Raw genomic sequence first — 24,927 nt, 5'->3', positions numbered from 1 at the left:
TCCATTTCAGCATTCTATTCTATTCTATTCTATTCTATTCTATTCTGTATTTCTCTTATATTGTCTACTCTAGTCTAGTTTAGTTTAGTGTAATCCAGTGCACTGTTGTACTCTGAAGTTCTAACCAGCCTTGTTCAAAACTTAATACATCTTCTGTGGGTTAGAGCGCCATCTAGTGACCAGACAGACAGGCTTAAGAGTGACTTTACTGTGCCATCATCCCCTCTTCTCTCTGTCAATAACTGACTGTGAAATTGTCTGACAAACCATACCATTTGTATATGAATGCTCTCACAAATAAATAAATATAAACACAGAAGGACAATGTTTTACGCCACTTGAAATGTCTTTCCCCATAATACAGTATGTGCTCAAAGCTGCTGCTTGCCCATCGAGGTAGGTAGGGCCTACATCATGCTATTACTATCTATTTAACGCTATGTTATGGTATTTTTACATGGACTGAAAGTAAAATGGTAAAATTCACATAATTTCATGCCTTGACATATATTTTGTCATAGAATTTTGTCAAAGGCCTCTTGTAATCTGTAAATGTAATGTGTTTCACTATTACTGTATGAAATATATCAACTGTAAGTATTGTTTGATTTGTTGCTTGTTAGTCGTCGTACCACTTTATGAGTTAGGTGCTGTACAGATTTTTATTAGTGCCATCCTTAAACCTGTCCACTGGCAACCACGAGGCACCATTTAATACTGGGAGTGTATTGATTTAATAGGTTTATAATCGAAACGATCTTGATTGGTTAGAGCGCTGCAGTTTGATTGGTCAGTAATGACAAGAGGGGCGGGGTTAGACGTCAGTGTTTATGTAGCCTAGCCTGCTGACCGTGCGTAACAGCAGCAACACCAAGGACTCTGCAATGTGATTTCCTGACATTGTTTTTTATTAAAAATACAATATTTTACCCGTTGTTCTAACAGCGGTATGCAGCTGTCTTCGACATGGGGAATCATTAACAGGTGAAGCACAGCAGACCGAGGAGACAGTCGGGATGGCAGGCGCTTTAGGATTCAAAGGGTGTCAGAAAATTCGCGGTCCTCAGATTAGAAATTTGCTGGAGGCAAAGGAGTTTTTCCTTTTCGACTGTGATGGGGTAATATGGCACGGAGAAGATGCGATAACAGGCGCGCCGAATGTGGTAAATTCATTGATAAGACACGGTAAATATGTGTTTTTCGTCACCAACAACTGCACCAGGCCGCGGGAGAATTATGTGAGCAAGTTCTACCGGCTGGGCTTCACCGATGTAATGCAGGAGCAGATCTTCAGCTCCTCGTACTGCTCGGCTCTCTACCTGAGAGACGTGGCCAAAGTCCAGGGCAAGGTATTTGTCATCGGATGCGAGGGAATGCGCAAAGAGCTGCGGGACGCCGGCGTCCCCTTCGTGGAGGAGGTCGACGCACCAGACGCCACCATTTATAACTGCGCCTTGGCTCCAGATGTCAAGGCAGTGCTGGTTGGACATGACGATACACTGACTTTTCTCAAATTAGCCAAAGCTTCGTGCTATTTGAGGGACCCGGACTGCCTGTTTCTGGCCACCGACAATGACCCTTGGCACCCTCTGTCAGGTGGAAGAATACTGCCAGGTATGGTGATGCGGCTGAGCCCCAGTTCAGTGTGCTTTATTGGCATGAGAGCTTACAAAAACAAGCAATATTGCCAATCCCAACATCAGGGTTGGGGCCATTCATGAATCGAATTGAGAATGCGTGTTAAATTCCAATTCAGTTCCTGGAATTGGATTGGAATGAAAGGAAAGAGAATTGATTTCCATTAAATTCCATTCCTAAGAGAGGTTCTCTTGATTTGCTAAACATTATAAATCAAACATTATGAATCATATAAAAGGCAAACAAATCAAATACATCCAGTCATAATGTATGCATTACGATTATGTTATGCATTAAATACCAACTGAAAGGTACCTTTAACATTTTATGATATTCAGTGTTGATAATATCACAGAATTCCGTTGAATTAAATGCAAATTCAAATTCCACTTCCTCAGTTGAACTGGAATTGATGGGTTCATTCATGAATTGAGCCCAACCCTGATCAACATTTCAGAAAATAAATTGCATCCCCTCCCTTGTATTAGTGTGTGTGTGTGTGTGTGTGTGTGTGTGTATTTCAGTGCCTGGATAGTGGAGGATCTGGGTTGCTGCGACCCTCCACCACTATCAGTAGTCCCTACAGTAGTAAATAATGTTCAAAATTGAATCCATTCTCTCTCTTTCACTTACACACACACACACACACACACAGCATTGTACTTCTATCCTCATGATAGAAGTAGGGGTTAACCCATAGGGTTAACCCTAACCCTAACCCTAACCCTAACCCAGACCATCCACTGACTAGATTAATTCCCTATCCCCTAACCTTAACCCTCACCACTACATGCCAAACCTTAACCCTTACCCTAACCATAACCTAATCTTAATTCTAACCTTAACCCTAGCATAGCCCCTTGAAGAAGTGAGGACTCACTTTACAACAATGTCCTCACTCTGAAGATTGGTTCTCACAAAGATAGAAGTACAGGAACACACACACAGACACAGGGGTGGGGTGTCATGTCACTCACATTAACTTGAATCCAGCTTCCCACCCACCACCTGCCTGCTCCCCTCTCCCCTCTCTGACAGGTTCTGGGTGCCTCACTGCGGCTCTGGAGGTGGCCTCGGGTCGCAAGGCCACTGTGATCGGCAAGCCCAGCCGCTTCATGTTCGAGTGCATCTCCAGCCAGTTCAGCGGGGTGGACCCGGCCCAGTGCCTGATGGTGGGGGACCGCCTGGAGACGGACATGCTGTTCGGGTCGAACTGCGGCCTGGACACCATGCTCACCCTGACCGGTGTGTCTCAGATGGAGGAGGCCCAGGAGTACAGAGACAGTGAGCTCTCCCATAAACAGAGATTGGTACCCGACTACGTGGTGGACACCATCGCAGACTTCCTGCCTGCTTTTGAGGAACTGGACTAACTGATTAGTGTCGCTGTTGCTTCTTGTATGGAACATTAGATTACTTCTATTACATTCTAAGTGCAATGGTTGTTCCTGTATTTGCAAAAAGCACAATCTCATCCAAGGCTATCAGAATTGAAAGGGATGTTTCTGTTTCCCCATAACATGGCGCTGTTTATGTAACTGAATGCCTCATGTATTTTAAGATATTGACTTAGTAAGGGTATTGGGTGGTGTGTTATTTTATTGTCCACTTATTTTGTGAACAGGACACACCTAGACAGAGTATTCCACACAAAATTTCAGAGTATCCCAGTGCATAATAATACCTCAGTATTGCTTCTAGTGTTGTGCCCAGTTGTGAATTTAGACAGGCCCTCGTTACCATTTGTGTTCCTATGAATATATTGCATTTTCCTGTTCGTAACAAGTTTATAGGTTGTGTTTGATATTAGGCTTTGCATATTCAAAGGTATTTTTGTAAAGCAGTGAATTGTTCTGTCATGCCATTTATCAGTCCATGATGTGTTTCAGACCTGGCTGCTCACCCATTGCCAAAAGGCAGAAAAGAACTTGCTGAGAATTGTTATCTCTTATATGTGTTTGACTGGGTGTGAGATTTTTCCTTAAGAATCGTAATAATGACAATAAGAGAAAAAAAAACAAAAAATGAAATCTGGGTGAGCTTTTTACAGTTCTAGTAGAGACTAAGACAATCCGCCAGTCAGACAGCCAATTCATAGTTTCTCTTTTGGCATTTCTCTTGTGTCTGTAATGCTGTACTACTTGTGCCAATATTGTTCTAGATAATGAAAATCGGTTCTGAATTCCCACTGTTAGAACACATTCATGGTGGCCAGTCATACTGCACTATTGTGAAATTTCTGTTGTTAATGTTTACCATATACAGTACTGCATGTCAGCAACTCAGTAGGTACAATAAATACATGAAATTAATTGGAAATGTGGTCTGATTCATCTGTTGAAGACAATCATGTCCAGTTATTACAAAATTGTGCTGATCTTCTACCTGTATCCGTCTACATCAAGCATCACATGGATGTATACATCAGTTGTGACATGAAGAACAACACAGTAAATTATAAGAGCCTTTTAATCATTCAAACTCAGTAGTTCACATGAACTCAATACCATTCCACTCAGTATCTATTGCAGCTTGATATCCACCATCCCTGCAGCCCTGTTCAGTCTCATACTCCACAAGCCAGAGAAGTCAATTTATTGCACTGGAAGCCATAAAAAGGAAAAGGGACCTTCCGGTAAATTTCTTCTGTCTTTTATGCGCTCCAGCCTGGCCCTTGTATCTGCATACAGTGACTTCACAAGAAGTACAAAGACAAATTGAGTGACACAAAACAAAAAGCAGAGAACAATGTTGTGCTGTGCTGGTATAATGTTTGTCAAAGTAATCCTATCAACGGTCCAGGTTTGAAAACAGAAGACATATGAAGTGCATGGTTGCTTTGCTTATAAATAACAATCAAGAAGCTATTGGGATGGCTTTGCTGTGTCTAATACAACACAGAGTGCAGTGAAGATGTCCCTTAATATCAAGATACAATACAAACAAGCATAACATCTACACAATGTTTAAAAATAAACTTCATATGTACATCTTCAACATGAATAATGTAATTCTTTATTCTAGATCATGCCTGATGTGGTGTGGCAGTAGGTCCTCTTGTGCTGAGGAACAGGATTAAGCAAAGACACGTACTGATTTCCACAGATAAGGACTTTGGTTGTGTTCATTGAGTCGCTGTGTGTCACTCTGGTCCACCACGCTGCGGAAAAGAGACAGAATAGAAACAATGTTTGTAAGATGTCAGTGGTGCATTATATCGATAAGGTAGATAATTGATATGTCTTGGTATACTGCAATGCACACGGTTTCTAACGCTTCATTTAGGTTTAAAAAACACTATTATTTGTCATTAATATCTACATAAGGTGGGGCTCTACCATTATGATTAACTTGTTAGGTATCAAATGTTTTCCTATTGGAAACTCAAAGTCAACTCTGCTGTGATCCAATCCATCTCAACAGTATGTACTTTTTGCAGAGCATTTAAAGAATATGATATCTATTCCTACAAAGGCAAACAATAGTGTTTTATAGGTCAAAGGTCATGATGAGGGTTTACAACAAAAATTCATATCAACAAAAAACCCAATTGATAAATGCTACCAAACAATGTAAGCGATCGTTTTGGCCGCACAAAGCATCAAATCGGAAGTACTTTTTCTCAGTTTCACTCCTCACACAGTTACGGCTCTGTAGCTTTGCAGCAAACGCTCTGAGCTCTGTCTAGGATGTAGACAGTCAGCTTCTCCCCTCACCTGGATGTAGTCTATCTCCTCCACTGCCAACGGTCTCCTGCGGTATCTCTGAGGGAGCAGATGGATCGAGGCCAGGGTGTCTGGTGTGCCGGGAAGTCGGGTCGCAAGTCCTGGAGGTCTTGATAGTGGAGGAAACGCTGCAGCCGAGGGGGAACCGGGAGAGTTCTGCTGTGGAAAGTTAACTGCTAATGTTTTCAGTGCCTCTTGGGCTGGAAAAGAAAGAAAGAACAACAACACTGTCTGCAAAAGCAATTCAAGAAGCAGCAATGAAAAAAAAAGAAAAAGAAAAAATGCTCAGGCCCTAAACCAAATTCTGTAGAGGAACATTCGGTCAACTATTGCTGTCTGTTGTCACTGTGACTGTCAGGTTTTCCATCATTCAGAGCATTGTGAAGAATAGACCCATTCCTTTTTTGTCCCAAATAATTTAAATGTACTGATTAATGTGTGACAAGCCTAGGTGTAGATTCACAGAAGGGTCGCTAAAGGAAAAATCCACCCTCGGATACTCTTACACTGTTATACATCATCAATCTGTAATGTTAAATGCATTCCAGCAGTTATTTTGTGATGAAGACTTTCAATTAACTTTTTTGGTGTACCCACTTTCCCTCAACCTGCCTCGTCTACTTCTACTTGAGTTAGTGACTTTCGACAACCCCAGAGAAGGGTGTCTTGTGTGCTTGTATATGTGTTGTGTAGGTGGAGAGAGTGACAGCAATAGCGTAGTAAGTTTTTCAGGTTGAGAAGGAAGTGAGAGTGGAGAGACAACAATGCTGTGGTGTGTTGTGCCCAGTTGGTCAAAGTACAAAACAGCCACTGAAAAGGGCGTTGTACTTTACACACTACTGACAACAGACCTGCAAAGGTGCAAGCTGTGGCTGCAATGCATTATGGTCTATGAGGCTACTGTTGGTGGAGAAATTGGTGTCTCTGCCTCTTCTACCATGGATTTCTACCTGTATGACTGTTGAACATCGGTGCAAATTGATGAGTCTAGAAAGAAGCTCTTGCACCTGATGTTTTGGATAGCTGAAAAATGTTCTGCTATTACACTCCATTGTAGCTGCACTACAAATATCTCAACTCTCGTTTGGCCAGTTATCCACAGGAATATGAAAAACACATTGCCAAACAACAAAATGGGCTCAGAAATACAAGCTACGTCATGTTTAAGGGTGGATTTTTTTTTGGAGGTCATAACATCAAGCAAATGTCTGCAATTCACATTCTAACATACTCACCATTTGGCTTGGGGACGCCATGTCTGTTGGGAAACTTGATCAGAGGAGCATGAGGCCGCACAGCCTGAGAAAACAACAACATCCAAATCAGACATGACAGTCATGTCAGTTGAGGATGACAGTAGTTTTAACCCATAAAAATGTTAATGCTTATAGGTTTGCTAGGGTGAAATTTACTAGTGACACACCCTGGCAAACTAAGGCTGTCAGGTTTCTGTGTCTTGGGTAGTAGAAGGGGACGAGGGAGTAAATAACATGGCAATAAGGTGTCTTTATCGAACAGCTATTTTTAAGATAAATTTCAAATCTGGATAACGTTACTTCGTAAACAAAGCTGCCGTGACTCTAACGTTAAGAGTGGTGGCCGATTCCAGAACAACAGAAATGTCATTTACCGTTGACAATAACTTTAGTTAGTAAAGGGCTTGTCTGGTCTAGTCTCAACATCAACTGTAAACAGGATGATTTAACATTTTGCCGATCAACAACAAGGGCATTAGCAAGGGTACGACGGATTTACCACTAAAATGAAGCCACGCCAAAATGAATCATCAACATTTACTGACAAAAAATTACCAACATTATCCTTCACAGAGTTCATGTGAGCACAGTATACAGCTGTGGTAAAGAAGTGAAACCTGTTTGATAACCGTACCTGAATTATTCGGGCGGTGGGAGCTGCCATTTTGGAACTGACTTTGCTCCCCATGACGACCTCACCGGTTTATTTCCGGTTACAAAAAAACTGCAGCTGCTAAAAACACCACAAGAGGGAGCTGTTGTCATTTTAATACAGTCCATACCATAGCATGCAATGGTCCATAGGATACTGTTTACGGTAAAGGGGGCAGGGGGAAACATCCAACGTCCCAGTCAAAGCCCGATGATGAGAGGCATCAAAAAGCAGACGGGTTGTCAAGGTGATACAGCAAGGCTAAGCATCTATATAACGCATACACTTTACACAATGAGGCGTATATCAATGATATAAAAAAAAAGTTGAAGTTTATTTTAGAACAAACATGTCTTTACCTTTCTGGCGATTATGGGGCATGCAGCCGGTGGATCTGTTGTTCCCAAGTGTCCTGTCCTGCCAGGTCAAGTGCTCAGGCCATGCTATCACTGTGTTTCAAGACAGGACATGTAAAAATAGAATAATAAAACACCTTAATCGAATTATAAAATAGCAGGTGCCGAGGATCGATTCGGCTACCGAGCCCGCTACAGCAAACCTGGCATTATTATACACCACATAAAGCCTTGATTTGGCTACAACACGGTGTGTGTTTACAGAAAATGTCAATGACAGGCTGTGTGCTAGCAAAGACGAATAACGTAGCCTACCTATCTTTAATTTCACTCCGCCTAGAATAAAAAGGCTGGGGGTTGGCGAAAGATAACTTGATCACGTGGGCAGTTCACGTCCATCAGAAGCGGAGGGACGCAGCAGAGACAGTTTAAATAGGTGGAGATGTGTCACCAGCGGAAAACCATAGCGCACTGTAAACACATTTCAACCGCTGTGACGGTGCATGCGCGTCCGATAACGTTGGGAAACTGCCATAAAATTGTCCAGAAAAGTCTCTAATCTAGGAACAACAAGATAAACAAGCAGAATTGAGCTGATTTTATGTTTTCACGGTGTATGAACCCCACTGCAATGCATTCCCGAAGTGTTGCGATTAGTGCTAGCTGCTCCGACCTCTTTTCTTTAAGGCTCTTTGGAAATGGGGTCACGCTTCTTGGTGTTTTGGCACGCAAGATGTCACATCATCGCCATCTGCTGGATTCCTAACTCATTACAATATTTCTTCAAAAACTTGGTAATGTTAATTCTCCATCTTCAGCAATTTGAAATTCTGTATTCTTACTATAAGCTTAAACCCCACCTCCGCCCCTGACATTTGGGCCATAGACTGGACTTTGTTAAGAATGTAAGGTGGGCTTAACAAAGGAGTGTCCTCCTAACTTTCTTATGGCAGGTTCTGAAACTATATTGTGCACACTGTCACATGTGTTTGATTATCTAGTTAAAATGTGGTCTTTGCAGAGTAAATAAACTAAATTATGAATAAGATTGATCATGCATTTCTTCAAAGGTTCAGTGGTACTTTATTCTATCCCATTCTATTCTACAGTGGGACGTTAACCACTGAAAGTGTTTTTTCTGTGCCAAGAATACGTTTTATATCATAAGTTTCTTGCTGAGAACTGCTTTCTACTCAATACATTGACATAACATTTTCCATTGCATTGCTCATTGCAATGACACCCCTCGCACAAACACCTCAGGTCCATGTCTACATACCAATATATTTGTGGAATTCAAATGTATTGTGTAATGTGTTCTGGATTTTTGGAGTGCTGCTATCCCATGTTCATCATGGTTCTCTTCATATTTGTGGAATGTTCTCCTTTCCTATTCTAATAAATCTGTTCATGTGTGCAGTGCCATGATGGCCATGTGCCTACAGCTGATGGCCTTGATAATGTCTGGAAAGAAGCATGATGGAAACTATACTTGACCGTGCGTCTTTGCACACCACAATAATCAACTGACCCACTCAATATTTTATTAAGTCTTATTTTATTAAACAAACTGGTCCAGAAGGGTGGAAAAGGTCCCAAGCCTACATGAGCTGACTCCTAACTTGAGATACACACCACATATGGAACTGTGAAGAATTTCACATAAACCACAGTTTCACAATCAATAGATACAGAAAAGTGCCAATCTCAAGTGAGGATCCGGCCCATGTGACATGTGAATGTGGATGGGTGCTGCACATCAGAGGTGGACAGGGTGAAAATGCATTGCCTTTGGGCACATTGTGTTTAGTAGGTGCAGCACTGTGTACAGATGCTGCTCGATGTGCAGCATCAGTAGCTTCACGACAGGGCAGCTCTGTCTCCGGGTCTGAAGGAGACGGGCTGACTCAGTGGGTCTTTGACTTCTCAAAGAGCGTCTTGAGTTGGTCCTGAGTGGTGGCCTCTTTCTGCTGCATGAGGTCAGCGTGGCCCTTGGTAACACCCCAGCCATCAGGGGTAGACATAGAGGCACACTGTGGACGGCCAGACGCTGGCCTCAGGTTCTCCCAGTAGTCACGACGGGCCCTGGAAGGGAAAAGAGGGATACACATCATAAAAGTTAATGCTCAGTTGGGTGCCAAGGGTCACAGTTGAGAAAGTAAAGATTTGCTATCTGACTGATGTAATGCGAGTGCCAGTCAAGCCTTTATGGTTTTCACTGACAGATTTCAGCGGATGGGAAAAGTCTCGACTGACCTGGCTCTGACCCAGGGTTTGGTGTGCATCTCCAGACCGGCGCCCCAGTTGCCGTGCTTCTCTGAAGCTGCTGGGAGGTACCCTCTCTCGGGGGCCAGCTCCTCTGCCACGGCCCTGATATGGTACGGCTCGAACCCACAGCAGCCACCGATGAAGCGGATGCCCACATTATAGGCCTCTCTGGCATACTTGTGCATGTCCCAGCGGGAAAGGATCCTAGGCTCCAAGCCTGAGAAGAATTTTAAACACATTTAATTGCAGATTAGTTGCTGGTGGTGACAATGTTTATTTGCATGAGCCGTTTTTACATGCACACATTTTAAATGGGTGCTCTTGCTGCATACATCATGTGGTACTCCAGTAGAGGGCGTATGTGCATGTGCAGCACATTTATAGTGTGTATTTTTTTATATGCTATAATTAGATGAATTCCACAGCACAGTTTAAATAAAATGCCGTATTTCATTACCAAAGGGAAACTCTGGCAGATCGATGAATCCCTGACAGCTGCAGTCGGGGGTGTGGTAGGCCAGAGGCTGCACCATGTAGTGAGCCTTCAGCCCGGCCTTCTCCACTCCCTCCTTCATCATCTTAACTGCCTTCACACAGGTCATGGGGTCAAAGTGGCAGTTGATTCCTACAATCTGGGCACCTAGAGAAAAACAGGAAAGTGTGATCTGACTGTTACAGATAAGCAAAGAGAATACACCAGCGAGAGAGACAACTTCTACTGTGGGCCTATGGAGGGTTTGTAGTTCAGAAGTGCATGACTTGTATGTGTTAGGAGGAGAGTCATGTCATATTTGCGTGTGTCTAGAAGTTGGAAATCTTGCCCTTGACATCTTGAGAAAATAAGGGCAGAGTCACAGTACAGAGAGGTCACACCAGGACAAAATGACTTATCTATTGAGCCACTTTTCCTTTAGCCTATGGTGTAACACTATACCCACCAGCTTTAACCAGCCTGACAGCACACTCTCCAGGTGAGACTCCATGCATGTCTCCGTCTGGTCCGATGCACAGAGAAGCAGCTACAGGCTTCCCAGTCTCCTTCAGCACCTGCACAGCCCACTCTGCCTCCTCAACATGCTCAAAGTACTGCAGGAGAGAGACATTGGCACTCAGTCAAAACACCTTTCCCTCTCAGCTGCATGAGAAAACCCAAAACTGTCACTACCTTGCTATACAATAAAAGTACATGAACCAGGAAAAGCTAGAAAGATAGAACAAATTCAGCCACTCCTGGATGCTGATAGATGTTCTAAATAAAAAAAAAAAAATAAAAAATAAAAAAAAAAAGTTTTTATTGCTACAGAAAAAACAACGCTTTTCAGCAGAAAGCCTTCAAGGTTATTGTGTTTTTTTCTGCATTAAGAAATGGGTTTTTAGAACATCCATCGGCCTCCAAGAGAAGCTGAATTAGTTTTTTCTCTTAAATGCATGGCCAGAGTCTCAATTTAGTAGACTGATTAGGGTCAGTGTGGTCATAAACTTTGGCAGCAAGTTTTTTGTGAATACGAAAGTGCTGCCAAACCCAAATAACACCAACCACTCAATTTGTTTCCCCTTGCTTTTTTTTTCTTTACTACTTTCTACTCTACTTTTCCTCTGCCCCCCCCCCCCTTGCTTTTTTTTTCTTTACTACTTCTTACTCTACTTTTCCTCTGTCCCCCCCCCCCCCCCTTGAGTATAGCCATCCATATCTATGGGGAGTTTTACCCTTCCTTGTCTATTATAATCACTGTACCTCAGCAATCAGGAAGTCCACATTCTTCTTCATGAACACATCCAGCTGTTTCTTGAAGATGGCCTTCACCTCTGTCTCACTCTTGCAGCTCAGGTAGGAGGGAGTCTGAGACACGCCCCCAGCAACCATAGCATCGCCCTCATTGGCTACCTCACGGGCCAAATCGCAGGCGGCCTCGTTGATCTGGGCTCCCTGCAGAGAAATACTGAATTAGGGTGACGCAAGCAGCAGGAGGGAATCAAACAGGCAACCCTGGATGCAAGTAAAAGATAAACAGCATTTTCCAAAATACGAATCAATAAGATGCAGGAGTGGCAAGTGAGTTTACAGGTACAGCTAATGTGTTCTGTTCCTACAGAGGAGGTGCAATGTCTTGTTTAACTTACTGTGAAACCGAGCTTGTTGCCCCTGTTCTCCAGTTTGTCATCACTGGCGTAGAATGTGAAGGTCTGCATAACATTGGCCCCGGCCCTCAGGAACTCCCTGTGCAGCTGACGCACTGAAAACCATAAAGGCAAACACATTCTTGAGTGGCACATTATCAAGACACTGCTGTGGTAGTAGTCAAAGGTCACATACTTGTGAACCCACTGGACTCGGACACTCAATACAAAAGGAAAGATGGAACATTTGCACAGAGAAACTAAAAAATAGGAGCTTGTCCTCACCGGCTTCAGGGTGTTCTGCAGCGGCTTCGGGGGTCCAAGGACCGGCCTTCACATATCCCCTCTTCTCCAGGGCAAACACAAAGCCTCCATCTCCAATCACAATCTCTCCAGCATTAAGACGCTCCAAGATTCCCTGTGATAATGAGTCGTCACAGGCTTATTCACTGGGATGCCAATATCATGATGAAAACATATCAGCAACAACAAATAAATAATGCATTTTCACTTAGAGTCAAGCTAGGCAAGAGATGGGGAACCATGTGGCATGGAGGACAAAGTATGCAGGTTACTCTTTGCCCTCCATGGCACATTGCCCCCCCTCCCCCTCCAGCTGGTGGGCTTATTAAGGCATTCAGGGGGTGCATGCAGGAGAGAGATCTTGTGCATTTATTTTTGGCCTGATGGCAAGTCTACATTGCAATCATCTTTATCTTCAGGTCTGTTACACTTTTCACACAGCGGCATACCAATATGGCCATAGGAATATACAAATACTAGAAATAGCCTAAATAAAAATAATGCAGATCCATGCATCATACCATATGGCCAGTGGTTCTTGCAACTAGTGATTACGCATATAGGACAGTTTAGATTTCTTATAGGCCCTCTCCAGATGGCAAGCTTTGCCCCGGGTCGTCAGCAAAGGAAAACCTATTTGCTTCACGGCGGCGGTAGTTTCAGAGTTCGATCTGAACGGCTGTAATATTAAGACCAGATATTGCGCTTGTAACTCTGGAAACAGCGGCGCTGCGCGTAATGACGGATACACCTGCAGCTTTTGATTCCAACAGGCCAAGATTGGCTGTCAAGGTCGCCTAAAGTCTGTTTACAATGTGCCACTTTATTTAGATTGTGTCTGCAAAACCTATTTGCATTAAAAGCTAATTCATAATAACAGCCTAATAATAATAATAATAATAATAAAAAGTAATTATCTAACTGCCTACCAGCTAGTAATCGTAATGTGGCTGAAATTACTGACATGGCACTGGACATTTATACAAAAAAAAAAAGAAAGAAAGAAAGAAAAAAAGTTGCTTTTCAGTGTAGAAATCCGGAAAAAATCTCCACTAATTGGAAATTAGTGGAGTTGATCAGATCTTCTGGTAATACTAATGCCGCCTGGAGAGTCAGAATACAGGACTGTCCAACGTGTAGACTTATTTACTCTAAAGTTCACACCTACCTTTCCTGATGGTGCCATAATCCTGCAGCTCTGTGGACCCCTGACTGCTGTGTCTTTGAGAGGCTGAAGCGACATTAGTATAGGGCAGAGGGCCTCTATATATTCCTCTCAAGTAGGGGAGGGGTCTAAGTAGGAGCTGTTCTGATTGGCAAGAGGCAAGTTACACAACTCTGTTTACTCCATACCCTCCCCTCTCTATCTGAATGAGAGTATTGTAAGTGTTACTAGTTTGGCCCGGTTTAATTATGTTTACTGGTGTGTTCGTATGTGCTCCTGTTAGCTTGTGGGTTTCCATCTTATTGCCCCCGAATAGACACATTATGGGTGACAGAATGCTATTCATTAGGTCCAAGTCCTTATAGATGACAGCTATAATTTCCATAAACTAGTAAGGATTGTATCACACTAATAAGGACTGTATCACTTGACAATCAGTTCATGTATGGGATGTGTGACATATTTCTCTGGCAGGTAAATAAGAAAATGATTAGAGATTCATACATGTTTTTTTGTATGGTGTGTGTTTTGGTGTTGTAAAGTGTGCTGCTTAGTCAAGTAAGACTCATTCCACATTGACAACACAGCAGTAAAATGAGGTACCAAACTCAGTTTATTATTTTGGGGTTTACACAGTAATGCTCCTCTCCAAGAGCAGCGCTGTCACAAGTGCTTGTTGTCTCCAAACTGAACTGGGAAAGAATCCGCCCCTCCTCCCTCCTCCCTCCTCCCTCCTCCCTTCCCTTTCCCTCCCCTCTCTTGTTGACCCACTGTCAGGGAAGGTGCTTTGGATTTCTCCCTCTTTCTCTCTCGCTCATGCAGAGGACTTGGCCTTCTTCTGCATCTCCATCAAGTGCTTCATTTCCTGGGTGCTAGTGGCCTCTTTGTGCTGCAGCAGGTCAGCGTGGCCCTTGGTCACACCCCAGCCCTCCGGAGTGGACAGAGACGGGCAGTTGGGCCGGCCGGATGCAGGCTGGAGCTTCTCCCAGTAATCACGACGGGACCTGGAAGAGACACACACACACACACACACACACACACACACACACACACACACACACACACACACACACACACACACACACACACACAAAGATGAGATGGTATACACACAGTGACACAGTGCCTGTCCTCAAGCAAACCTCAATATCCACTGAATGTAGGAAATATAGGGACCATTTTTCCATAACTGACTGGATGAATTTTAAGCTTTGAGCCGAATGAGACATGGATTATCCAAAAGCGGTTCCAACTCAGTGAGGTAAGATAAGATTAACTTGTTTCTTGGACATAAAGTGCTGTTGCTCAGTGCAAACAAATAAAACACATCACATAAGCCGCATAAATTCTTAAAAACAGCAACAGTAGGTTAAAAATTCTTAGTATTAGCGATGTATTCCTAACATTTCGTGCATTTCAGTGCATTTGAATTGAATAAGTTTGGATGGTTCACCTGGCTCGGACCCAGGGTTTGGTGTGCATCTCCAGACCTGAACCCCACAGTCCGTGCTTCTCTGAGGCCGCAGGCATGAACCCTCTCTCAGAGGCCAGCTCCTCTGCCACAGCCCTGATATGGTAAGGCTCAAACCCACAGCAGCCACCGATGAAGCGGATGCCACACTTGTAGGCCTCTCTGGCATACTTGTGCATGTCCCAACGGGTCAGGATCCTGGGCTCCAGGGCTGAGAGCAGGAGGGAGGGAAAGGAGACAATGGCAAAACTGCATCAGATGATATATATTTTCTAGTTTGTTGTGATTGTTATGCTTGATGACTGTCCAAACAGTGTGCATTACCAAAGGGGAACTCTGGCAGATCGATGAATCCCTGACAGCTGCAGTCGGGGGTGTGGAAGGCCAGAGGCTGCACCATGTAGTGAGCCTTCAGCCCGGCCTTCTCCACTCCCTCCTTCATCATCTTAACTGCCTTCACACAGGTCATGGGGTCAAAGTGGCAGTTGACTCCCACAATCTGGGCACCTGGAAAACAGGGAGAGCACACGCTATTGCCACCATTTCAAATCACACAGACCCATATAAGCATGAACGTTTGCCTGGTAGGTAAAAGGGAGAGAGAGAGATATTTAACTATTAACTTGTTGTAATATGTTCAGAGTTCTGTGTTTTCAACAAAACAATAAAAAAAGAAGAGTCACAAGGGTGAGAGTGGCAATTCTGTCATTCACCTCCCGGTTACTCCCGGCTAGACAAGAGATGGACTCAAATCTGAAGAAAAGAAGATAATTCAGGCTAGATGAAGTACAAACCGGCCTTAACCAGCCTGACAGCACACTCTGCAGGTGAGACTCCATGCATGTCGCCTTCTGGTCCGATGCACATGGAAGCAGCTACAGGCTTTCCGCTGGTCTTCAGCACCTGCACAGCCCACTCCGCCTCCTCAACGTGCTCAAAGTACTGCAAGGACAGAAACAACACAGTCACCACTGAGTCTTTATTCGTTCCACAAAACAGCTTTCAGATCGAGGCGGTCTTGACATGACTTCTAGTTAGACTGCCAAACGTGTGTGCATGTACAAAAATGAATAGTAATGTAATTCAACCTCAGCGATCACGAAATCCACATTCTTCTTCATGAACACTTCCAGCTGTTTCTTGAAGATGGCCTTCACCTCTGTCTCGCTCTTACAGCTCAGGTAGGAGGGAGTCTGGCAAACTCCACCAGCCACCAGTGCATCTCCCTCACTGGCGACTTCCCTTGCCAGGTCACAGGCTGCTTCATTGATTTGTGCCCCCTGAAACAGATCATTTTTTAAACCAAAAGGTCAGATTCATAAGGGGTTAAGTGAGACTCCATCCCTGCTTGATCTGCTGATTCCAATGCTCTTGGTCGTTTCGGCTGTAAAGTGCTGCAGTCGCGTCGTACTCACAGTGATTCTCAGGCTCTGACCCCTGTTCTCCAGTTTGTCATCGCTGGCGTAGAACGTGAACGTCTGCATGACATTAGCGCCCGCCCTCAGGAACTCCCTGTGCAGCTGGCGCACTGATGGGCACATGCAGGTTTGTGTCAGGTTAAAGGTAAAACATTATGATGCATCTTAATGTACTCGTGGGTATGCATGTATTGTGTGTGTGTGTGTGTGTGTGTATGTGTGTGTGTGTGGGTTTGACTTAAGTCACTTTCAGGGACACACACCAGACTTAAGACCAGTTGATTGGGGACGGCTTGTGCAACTGGGGACAAAAGCCATGTCCCCTGATTTTTGGGTCAGTGGTTAGGGTTAGGGTTATGGTTATGGTTAGGTTAAGTCTCCAGGAAATTCATGTAAGTCTATGTAAATACCCCAAAAGTGACATAAGTGAGACTGTGTGTGTGTGTGTGTGTGTGTGTGTGTGTGTGTGTGTGTGCTGTCTTTCTTACCAGATTCAGGGTGTGTGAAGGCAGCCTCAGGAGTCCATGGTCCTGCTTTCACATACCCCCTCTTCTCAAGAGCAAACACAAAGCCTCCATCGCCAATCACCACTTCCCCAGCGTTCAGACGCTCAATGATACCCTATGGGGGGGCAGAGAAATCCATGGGCACACGTCTCATGTGCTGTACTCTGATACTTTAGGATGTTTTTTATCTTATGTAATATCTTCAAACATATAAGAGGGAATGAGGCCAATAATGGACTGAAAAAAAATTCTGTGTGTAAAATGCAATCTAAGAACAGCTTTGCAACACAGTTGGGAAATGGTCAAATGTCTCGGTGTGCAGTGAAAAGTTTATGTTGCTGTATGTGTGTATGTGTGCAGTTCAAGGATACAGAGATAAGAGCGCTGGCTTAGATGATTCTCCAGCAGTGACTGCTCTAGTCTGGTTGTTACACACACACACACGCACACACACACGCACACACACACGCACACGCACACGCACACGCACACGCACACACACACCAAGCACTGACAAAATTTTCCCTGACAACAGCACAGTCCATTGACCACTGGGACAACTATGACAGATATAATTAAAGTGGAGTGCTAAAGTGCTAAAGCCTGGTGCGGCGCGTCAATAAACCTTAGATGTCAAGTCACTGAAGGCCAACAATGAATGACATGAACTATTCTACATTAACAATTTTTACAGGTTTATCATCAGTTTATCATACAAACAGTATGTCTACAATGTTAGCAGAAAGGTGAGGTTACCTTTTTGACAGGTGCCATCTCTTTTCCCAGTTTCAGTTGTAGTACTAAGCACTTGGTAACAGCGAACCCCGCTTGTGGTACGACGAGTTTTGGGAGTCACTCTTCACCAGTTTTATACTGCTGGTTCAAAATGGGAGGATTTGATGTCAGGGTCAGATCCATGTCTAATTGCCACATGTCTATTTGGACATTGTGCAACACTAGACAGTCTGGCTCTCTATCAAATAAACATGACAAGGAGATTAAAAGTCGGTTAAGGTAAGACAGGGTTGTGAGGCTGGTTAGGGTGAGAAAAAATAGGGGGAAAAAAATAGGGCCACATTATGAAATCTACTCCAGTTTAATAATTACATCATCCACCCTGCCAATAGTATCTCCGGTTTAATAAAACATTAACTTAGTCCTAAAACAGCAGATGGAGAGGAGTTTAACGCATGCAGGAAAGTACCAGGTCCAATTTAGCAGACCAGAGCATATGTCATTACCCTCACCAGCCTTTTCATTTGAGGTCTTTATGATTTGAGATATCTCCGGTTTTGCTGTTGACAGAATTCTACTGTGGTTCTACTTTCAGTGCTTGGAGTAGCTATAGCATAGCTACCTGCAAAGTAGCTTCATGGGTAACATGGCTGTACGTTATCTCACCCTTTGGAGACCCCCTCAGTTGACTAACCTGGTTACATCAGACAGGGTCCTCTTGGTGTGCGTCTTCCTCATGTGACCCTGAAACTTGTGGCCCAAAGAGGACTTTACTCACCCCCAAAGTCCTCACAGCTGAATCTGTCTGCAAAGGCCGAGACGGATACCAGGCAGCGTAAGCCGCAGCAAGGTGGAACAGCCAGCCAACTAACTTGTACTATACACTTCTCCCTTACAAAAAAAACAGTCAACTTGAAGTGTATTTTATTAAGTATACTTAAGAATAAGTACTAACTGTGTACTTAGTTTGATAAGCTATTAGTTTACTTTTTAGTGTACTATTTTGTTACTTATTGGGACTAAATTGACTCACCTTTTAGTACTTTAGTACTAGATATACTTTAACTTAAAGTTTATATCTGTATACTATACTTGAGGTTGACTCACACAGGTATATTTGAACTTCTTACGACTCAGTTGGACTACTTTTAAGCACACTTCTAGTATCATTAAAAGTACAAGTAAGCCTAAATATACTATTTTTAGAACCTTCTGCAAAAGTTAAAGAAAGTATTCAACAAGTCTAAGTAACGTTACAAGTACAAGCCTAAGTATACTATTGTCACGTGTACCTTTTGCAAGTACAATAAAAGTAAGATAAAAGTATACTCTCTTGTTTTAATTTTTAAAGACGTATACTAACAGTGTACTAAACTTATTTTATAACACCATCCTGTCAATCTTGATTATGTTATTTTCATAACTTCCATGCTACCAACTCACACATTAATATGTGTAGAGATTGACTGCAGCTTTGTCATGTTCTGGTTTTCTGAACATGAGACTCAGCTGTGGGACTCTGGGGCCGGAGCAGATGGTCTGCAGTCTGTGTTTTGTGTTTCTGTGATGTTTGGCCTCACAGTGAAACTATGGCTCATAGGTCAGTGGTTTTAAATCAGGTCTTCTTGACCCAGAGCCTTGCTAGTTTTCATTCTAGCCTTCTAATCAGGGACTGATTTACACCTGGGATGCAAGGCGAGTGCAATTTACTGCCTGGTAGGAGAGAAAAACCAGCAGTGCTCTGGGTGCCGGGGACCAGGATATAAAACCACTGTCGTAGATCATTGCATTTATCCAGGTTAACCAATAACACACTCTTTCTTGCCCTCAGTCTCAGTTATTGCTCTATTTATTTTTCTCTCTCCATCTCCCTCTCTCTCTCTCTCTCTCTTGCACACAGACACACACACACACACACACACACACACAGGGATATTGGCCTTCAGCGGAGTGGCGGTGCACAGTGCTGTCAGCTCTGGGTCTATCCAGTTCCAGGGAGAATCAGGTAGACCTCCCTAAGGTGTTTATCAACAGAGGCAAAGTTCAGAAAAACGCCTTCCATCTATAGTTCACTGTAGGATTTTTATCAGTATTCAGCCTGCACTGAAATGCACAGATCATTTCCCTTCTACTGATCTAAGAGATCCATGGTTATTGCTCTGCACAAAACTGTTATTAATCCTAAAAATGGATTGTGGGTTTAGAGGCCATATTGTGTTGTTCATTTTAAGCCACATAAAATGTTTACACTCATGTTCGTCATCTGGAGAGCGACTGAAAGAGGCCCGTTGTGGTGAATGTAATATCTGGGTATGATTGACGTGACACAGGGCGACCCCTGTATGTGTGTGTCTCTGTGTGTGCCTGTGTGTGTAAGAGAGAGATGAGGGAGTGGGAGTCTCTGACCTTCAGGATCTCAGAAGCCAGCAAACTGATCAGCCAAAAAAACTTCAGTCAATGAGAGTGCTGTACATCAAAGTGGAGGCCAGCAAACTTAAGTGGTCATTCATCAAACAGGCAAATCAACCATGGGGAGATGATTATGATAGGTTTTCTCTAACACTGGCTGTATTTTGAACGGAGCGCACTGCTTACTGTGACTGTGAAGCTTTTATAGTACTGTGGAAATGGACATAGTTTCACTACTTAACTTCATCCTTTGGGTTGCAGGAGTAAGTGTGTGTGGATGAGCGTGTGTGCGCATGTACGTGCGTGTGTGTGTGTGTGTGTGTGTATGTGTGAGCAGAAATAGCCCTGATGTGTCAAGTGACACCGAAGTGCTGACTCAGGCAGCAGACCTCCAGGGTGGAACGGTTCCCAAATTCCAAGAGAACACTGAACCCCGACCCGGTTCCACCAAGAGCTCCAAACACAACAAAGTGAAGACTGCTCCCCATGCCCACAGCCCACATTAGAGGGAGTGGAATGACCTAATGCCGTATGTAACAGATAATAGAGGGAACAAAGCAGAAATGGCTTGGAAGTGATCAAGAATCATCTCCAAAAGGATCAGTGATTTCCCACTTCTGGATAAGAGATAGAGGTTTTGCTCTCTTTCTCTCTCTCTACTTCTTCTTCACTGACTAACTCTCTTTCTGGCTCCTCCTCTCTTCCCTCGCTCATTCTCTCTTCCTATCACAGCTACACAGAATCCAGATCAAGACTTCATATACTTGCGTATGATAGTGGGACCATGTGAAGCTACACCATAAATTCTGTCCTATGAAATCTATTTGCATGGGGTAAACCTACCGTATCCCCTTTCCCTGAGCTATTCTAGCTATTCCAGTGACAGCAGAGTATGGGGTGTTTACCAGCAGCTGTACTGACATTTCGGTCTTTGCACACACAACTGGTTCTCACAGGCTGGGGCTGGAGCCGAGGCTGTTAGGACAGTTGCTTAGGGACAGAAGGTTGGAGCAGGGGGAGAAAGCAGCAGGAGCTATGACTGATGGATGGTTATGGGTGGAACTTGGACATGTCAAAAGAGGTTGTGCACACTTCACAGCGGGTTGGATCTGGAATGGTCGCTGGGGTGAGGATTGGGATTGAGGCTGGGGAAGATGCCAGATTTGAGGCATGGGGCCGCAAACAGAGAGGGGGCTCAGGAAGCACAAAGCACAAGTTTGCTACCCCAAATCTATCTATGGGGAAACTCATTTGTATGGTGAATGACCTGGGCTGACACTGATAAAGCTCTGGTTAACTATTGACAGCTAACACCCTGATAAAAGAGCCGGCTATGCTGTTGACCTACACGCTCTTTGGGCCAAATGGTAACAGAGATGGAATAGAGAATCAAGTAAAATCAATCAAAACTCAAATCAGTATCTTGGCATCAGACTTCTGACTTGCACTCTACACTTATTGCATTATGCTAATGGTTAAAAGTCTACAAATATGACCATTGCACACTCATTTGTGTGTGTGCATGGGTGTATGTGTGAATGTTTTGTTTACAGAGCTTGTGCAAGTTCCCATATGTGCTGAAGGCCACAGTGAACCAGGCAGTCTGTGTTTGAGGTAATATTACATACTGAATGCAATGCTCAAGTTAAATTTTATGCTAGTTAAGCTGTGTGTGTGCCTAAATGATGTGTATCAGAGGTTGTAAAGCCAATGTTAACCCACTTCTCAATGGGTTTTTTTTCTCTTTAATCCCCACATTTTCTGTTTTCTTTTCCCCTGTTGCTTTACTCCTTACTCTCTCTCTCTCCTCTGCTGTTATAGAGGGACTCCCTGTGCCACTGCCACCCCCTGCTCACCTCCACCCCTTCCTCTGGTCCAATAAGAGCTCAAGTTGAAAAAGACATGCTGCTGAAACCACCCATTCTTTGTGGATTTGTAGGCCACAGAAAGATAGATAGAGAGAGAGAGTGACTGAGAGAGAGAGAGAGACAGAGAGAGAGAGAGAGAGAGAGAGGGAGAGAGAGAGAGGGAGAGAGAGATAGACACACACACACACACACACACACACACACACACACACACACACATTGCCCTAATTCAACTCGTACCATAGGCACAAAGATTCTTTGATCCAATGAACCGCATGTAGTCTTTGTAGTCTTGTTTCTTATCTCCGTTATGTTACATAAAATCATAAAGATGCTGGGTGCAAGAAGTAAGGCCTACTTGCACTATAGCTCCCATGCTCCGCTTCTACTCAGGTTTTTGGAGCAGGTTTTCTTAACCATAACATCATTTAGCTGAATTAAAACAAAATGAGTTACCTTTATTTTCCATGGAACATTCCCTAAGAATATTCTAAAATTAAACATTCCCTAAGAATATGCTAAAATATTCTAAAATTAAAAGCTAAAAAAAAGTTTTAAAAAGAGTTAAAATATTCAGGACACAAGAGGGCGCTATAGTACAGCGTCTTCAGTGTATGCAGCGCCTATTTCCATCTATGTTGCCACTGTGAATTTCTATGTGTAGTAACAATCCAGCTGATTGTTCAGACATTGAAATTGAAACAAACACACTTGGCTCCCTCTTTTCAACCAATCAGCTATCACATGTGTTGCTAGTATGCTCCATAACACAGGTGAAGATGAGTCTTCTTATACACTAATAAGAAAATTAATAGAGAGATGGAGAGAGAGAAAGAGAGAGAGAGAGAGAGAGAGGGAAAGAGAGGGAGAGGGACAGAGAGAGAGAGAAAGAAAGAAAGAAAGAAAGAGAGAGAAAGTCACAAGCTGAAACAAACCGACTCATATTTAACAGTGTAACATAAGAGCTCCACAGCTTTTCATTACCTCCCTCTTTTTCCATAACAGCGGGATGACTCACTGTAAATATGTATGTAGGCTTACAGTAAAACAACTTATCTTTCAGCTGCACCTTGTAATCTCACAGTAGTTTACAGCATGACTCTGCAGAAACTTCAACACGGATTGAACAGTAGAACAGGATATTACAGGATGTCAACTACAGTCTATTCAAATACTGGAGCTTGTATATCTTGGTGAGTATGATGTATGGGGATTAAGCAACTGTGAACAGCATAAATGTAACAATAAAACAAACAGCCATGGTATTATGGAGAACATTGCCTAGACATGAAACTTCAAATATGAGACTAGAAACTAGCCAGTATGTGTTGTTTGTCTTTTGTTTGTTAGCAACCACAGAAGTGTTGTCCAAACACAATTCATGAAATCACCTGCATCCAAAGATTTTGTTTATCTTGGCAGTCCAAACAGTAGTTCTAATGTTAGTCTTGATACTAGTTAGGTTTGAACACTAAATATGATTTATGGGAAGGAATCGGTGACACGCTAACATTTGGGTTCATTCCTTTTGTCGATTAATTTGTTGAGATTGGTAGAGAAGAATTTGGCAGATAAATAAAACCTGGATAAGCAAAGAGTCAAAATATTTGCAAAACTAATGTTGAGCCAAAGTACCCAAATGTAGTCTAAGCTGTTGACATGTGATGAGTTTCAAACGCACTCTAAAATCACCATATAAGACAATCTGCAATTTACATGCGTCATGCATTTGTGCGTACTTATGTGTGTGTGTAATAGAGAAAAACTGAGGCAGAAAGAGAGAGAGAGAGAGACAGAGACAGAGAGAGACAGAGAGACAGAGAGAGAGAGACAGAGAAAGGAGAGAAAGAGCCTGCATGACATTCTGCATGTTTATATACACTATGTTGTACAGTGTGTTCTTTGCAATTGTGTATGTGAGTGTGTTAAAATGGCATTGGTCCTTGTTTTTTTCTCTTATAAAGGTCATGACTTAGCTTGGCTGTACAGTCACCACCTGCTGCTTAAACATGCTAAGCCTGTCCTCTGTTTGGATGAGCTAACTGATTTGTTATGTTCTTTTTTAGTGTGCTTTTGTGGTCCAAAGTGTTATGTCACCTCTATGTCATGCCTTGTTTTTGTTTCATGGTTGTGCTAATGTGACCTCATTTCCAACATCAAACCAAACAGCTGGAAAATCCCCCAAAAGAAAGATAGCAATTCCATTTAACTGAATCCAACCGATGGATTCTCACCATCCTCAGGGGCCCAATCTTTCACCACACTGCTGCCTCTGTTTATGTTTACCTCAAGACATTTTCACCCTCAAATTAACTGGCTTGTGGTTGCAAGGACTGGCAGTATGTGATAGCGAAACATTAATGTATTTTGAAGTGAAAAAATTTGTTATTGTGTTGTGTAAAATGTGTTATTTTCCTTTAGAAAGTCGCAAGACTTTGGTGCATGTTACAAATCTCATTGATGTGATCGAGGTATATAGCTTCATCTGTGACGTCCCTGTAGTCTCAAAGCCTTGAGCCATGTGCCTGCCAACAGGATAGGTAGTCAGGGTATAGAGTGCACTAATTTAACAGCATGCTCTTGAATTACATGAATGATAGTATTCCTGTCAGAACGCTGCAATTATCTGATAACTGTTACATATTCCCATAACTGTTATACTCTCTGAATAAATAAGATCTACAGCAAGTCTACCTTTGTCTTTGGGAAGGTTAAATCTTATGAATTCTAGGCTGTTTTGAATTCCATATAAAGTTAAAGATCATATTATTTAATGGTTTAAAGAAACTAGAAAGTAAGTTAACAGGCATCATACTAAGTTTATAAATGACAACTGGGGCAACCATCATTTTGACCAACTCAATTGTAACTCTAAAAGATAGAGGCAGGGAGTCACTAAGCCTAATGTGTTCCATGGAGAAAATAAACATATACAATTTCATATGGGCACCAAAGGGTCTGAAATATTTAGGCATCAAGCTATTCCAAGACTTGGAAACTATGATTACACAAAGAATCTGTTGTTGAAACTTTGACAAA

At 43.0% G+C, this 24,927-nt stretch overlaps 4 protein-coding genes across 4 annotated transcripts; 1 reads left to right on the top strand and 3 right to left on the bottom strand.

Moving 5' to 3' along the window:
- The first annotated feature begins 893 nt into the window (after window positions 1–893).
- On the top strand, window positions 894–3,925 carry pdxp (pyridoxal (pyridoxine, vitamin B6) phosphatase). Its single transcript, XM_071537552.1, has 2 exons — window positions 894–1,614; window positions 2,677–3,925. Exons 1-2 carry the CDS (start codon window positions 1,017–1,019, stop codon window positions 3,009–3,011), a joined length of 933 nt encoding a protein of 310 aa, XP_071393653.1. The 5' UTR covers window positions 894–1,016; the 3' UTR covers window positions 3,012–3,925.
- A 174-nt stretch (window positions 3,926–4,099) lies between these two features.
- On the bottom strand, window positions 4,100–7,921 carry kgd4 (alpha-ketoglutarate dehydrogenase subunit 4). The gene is made up of 5 exons (XM_071537549.1): window positions 7,631–7,921; window positions 7,254–7,352; window positions 6,599–6,662; window positions 5,355–5,563; window positions 4,100–4,798 (listed from the first exon to the last, which is right to left on the bottom strand). Exons 2-5 carry the CDS (start codon window positions 7,305–7,307, stop codon window positions 4,781–4,783), a joined length of 345 nt encoding a protein of 114 aa, XP_071393650.1. The 5' UTR covers window positions 7,308–7,352; window positions 7,631–7,921; the 3' UTR covers window positions 4,100–4,780.
- Window positions 7,922–9,183: 1,262 nt separating this feature from the next.
- Window positions 9,184–13,544, bottom strand: LOC139659323 (betaine--homocysteine S-methyltransferase 1). Its single transcript, XM_071537555.1, has 8 exons — window positions 13,485–13,544; window positions 12,299–12,431; window positions 12,017–12,129; window positions 11,631–11,822; window positions 10,834–10,981; window positions 10,353–10,535; window positions 9,884–10,112; window positions 9,184–9,712 (listed from the first exon to the last, which is right to left on the bottom strand). The coding sequence occupies exons 1-8, from the start codon at window positions 13,500–13,502 to the stop codon at window positions 9,535–9,537; spliced, it is 1,194 nt and encodes a 397-aa protein (XP_071393656.1). The 5' UTR covers window positions 13,503–13,544; the 3' UTR covers window positions 9,184–9,534.
- Window positions 13,545–14,286: 742 nt separating this feature from the next.
- Window positions 14,287–17,650, bottom strand: LOC139659324 (betaine--homocysteine S-methyltransferase 1-like). The gene is made up of 8 exons (XM_071537556.1): window positions 17,633–17,650; window positions 16,859–16,991; window positions 16,368–16,480; window positions 16,041–16,232; window positions 15,747–15,894; window positions 15,277–15,459; window positions 14,935–15,163; window positions 14,287–14,485 (listed from the first exon to the last, which is right to left on the bottom strand). Exons 1-8 carry the CDS (start codon window positions 17,648–17,650, stop codon window positions 14,296–14,298), a joined length of 1,206 nt encoding a protein of 401 aa, XP_071393657.1. The 3' UTR covers window positions 14,287–14,295.
- Window positions 17,651–24,927: the final 7,277 nt, after the last annotated feature.

Source organism: Centroberyx affinis, unplaced genomic scaffold (genome assembly GCF_046629955.1).
Source record: "Centroberyx affinis isolate AG114_WGS23_722 - 3 ecotype Tasmania unplaced genomic scaffold, CSIRO-AGI_Caff_v1 ptg003065l_1, whole genome shotgun sequence".
In the NCBI taxonomy this organism is placed as follows: domain Eukaryota; kingdom Metazoa; phylum Chordata; class Actinopteri; order Beryciformes; family Berycidae; genus Centroberyx; species Centroberyx affinis.
This window is presented reverse-complemented; position numbering and strand designations above follow the sequence as displayed.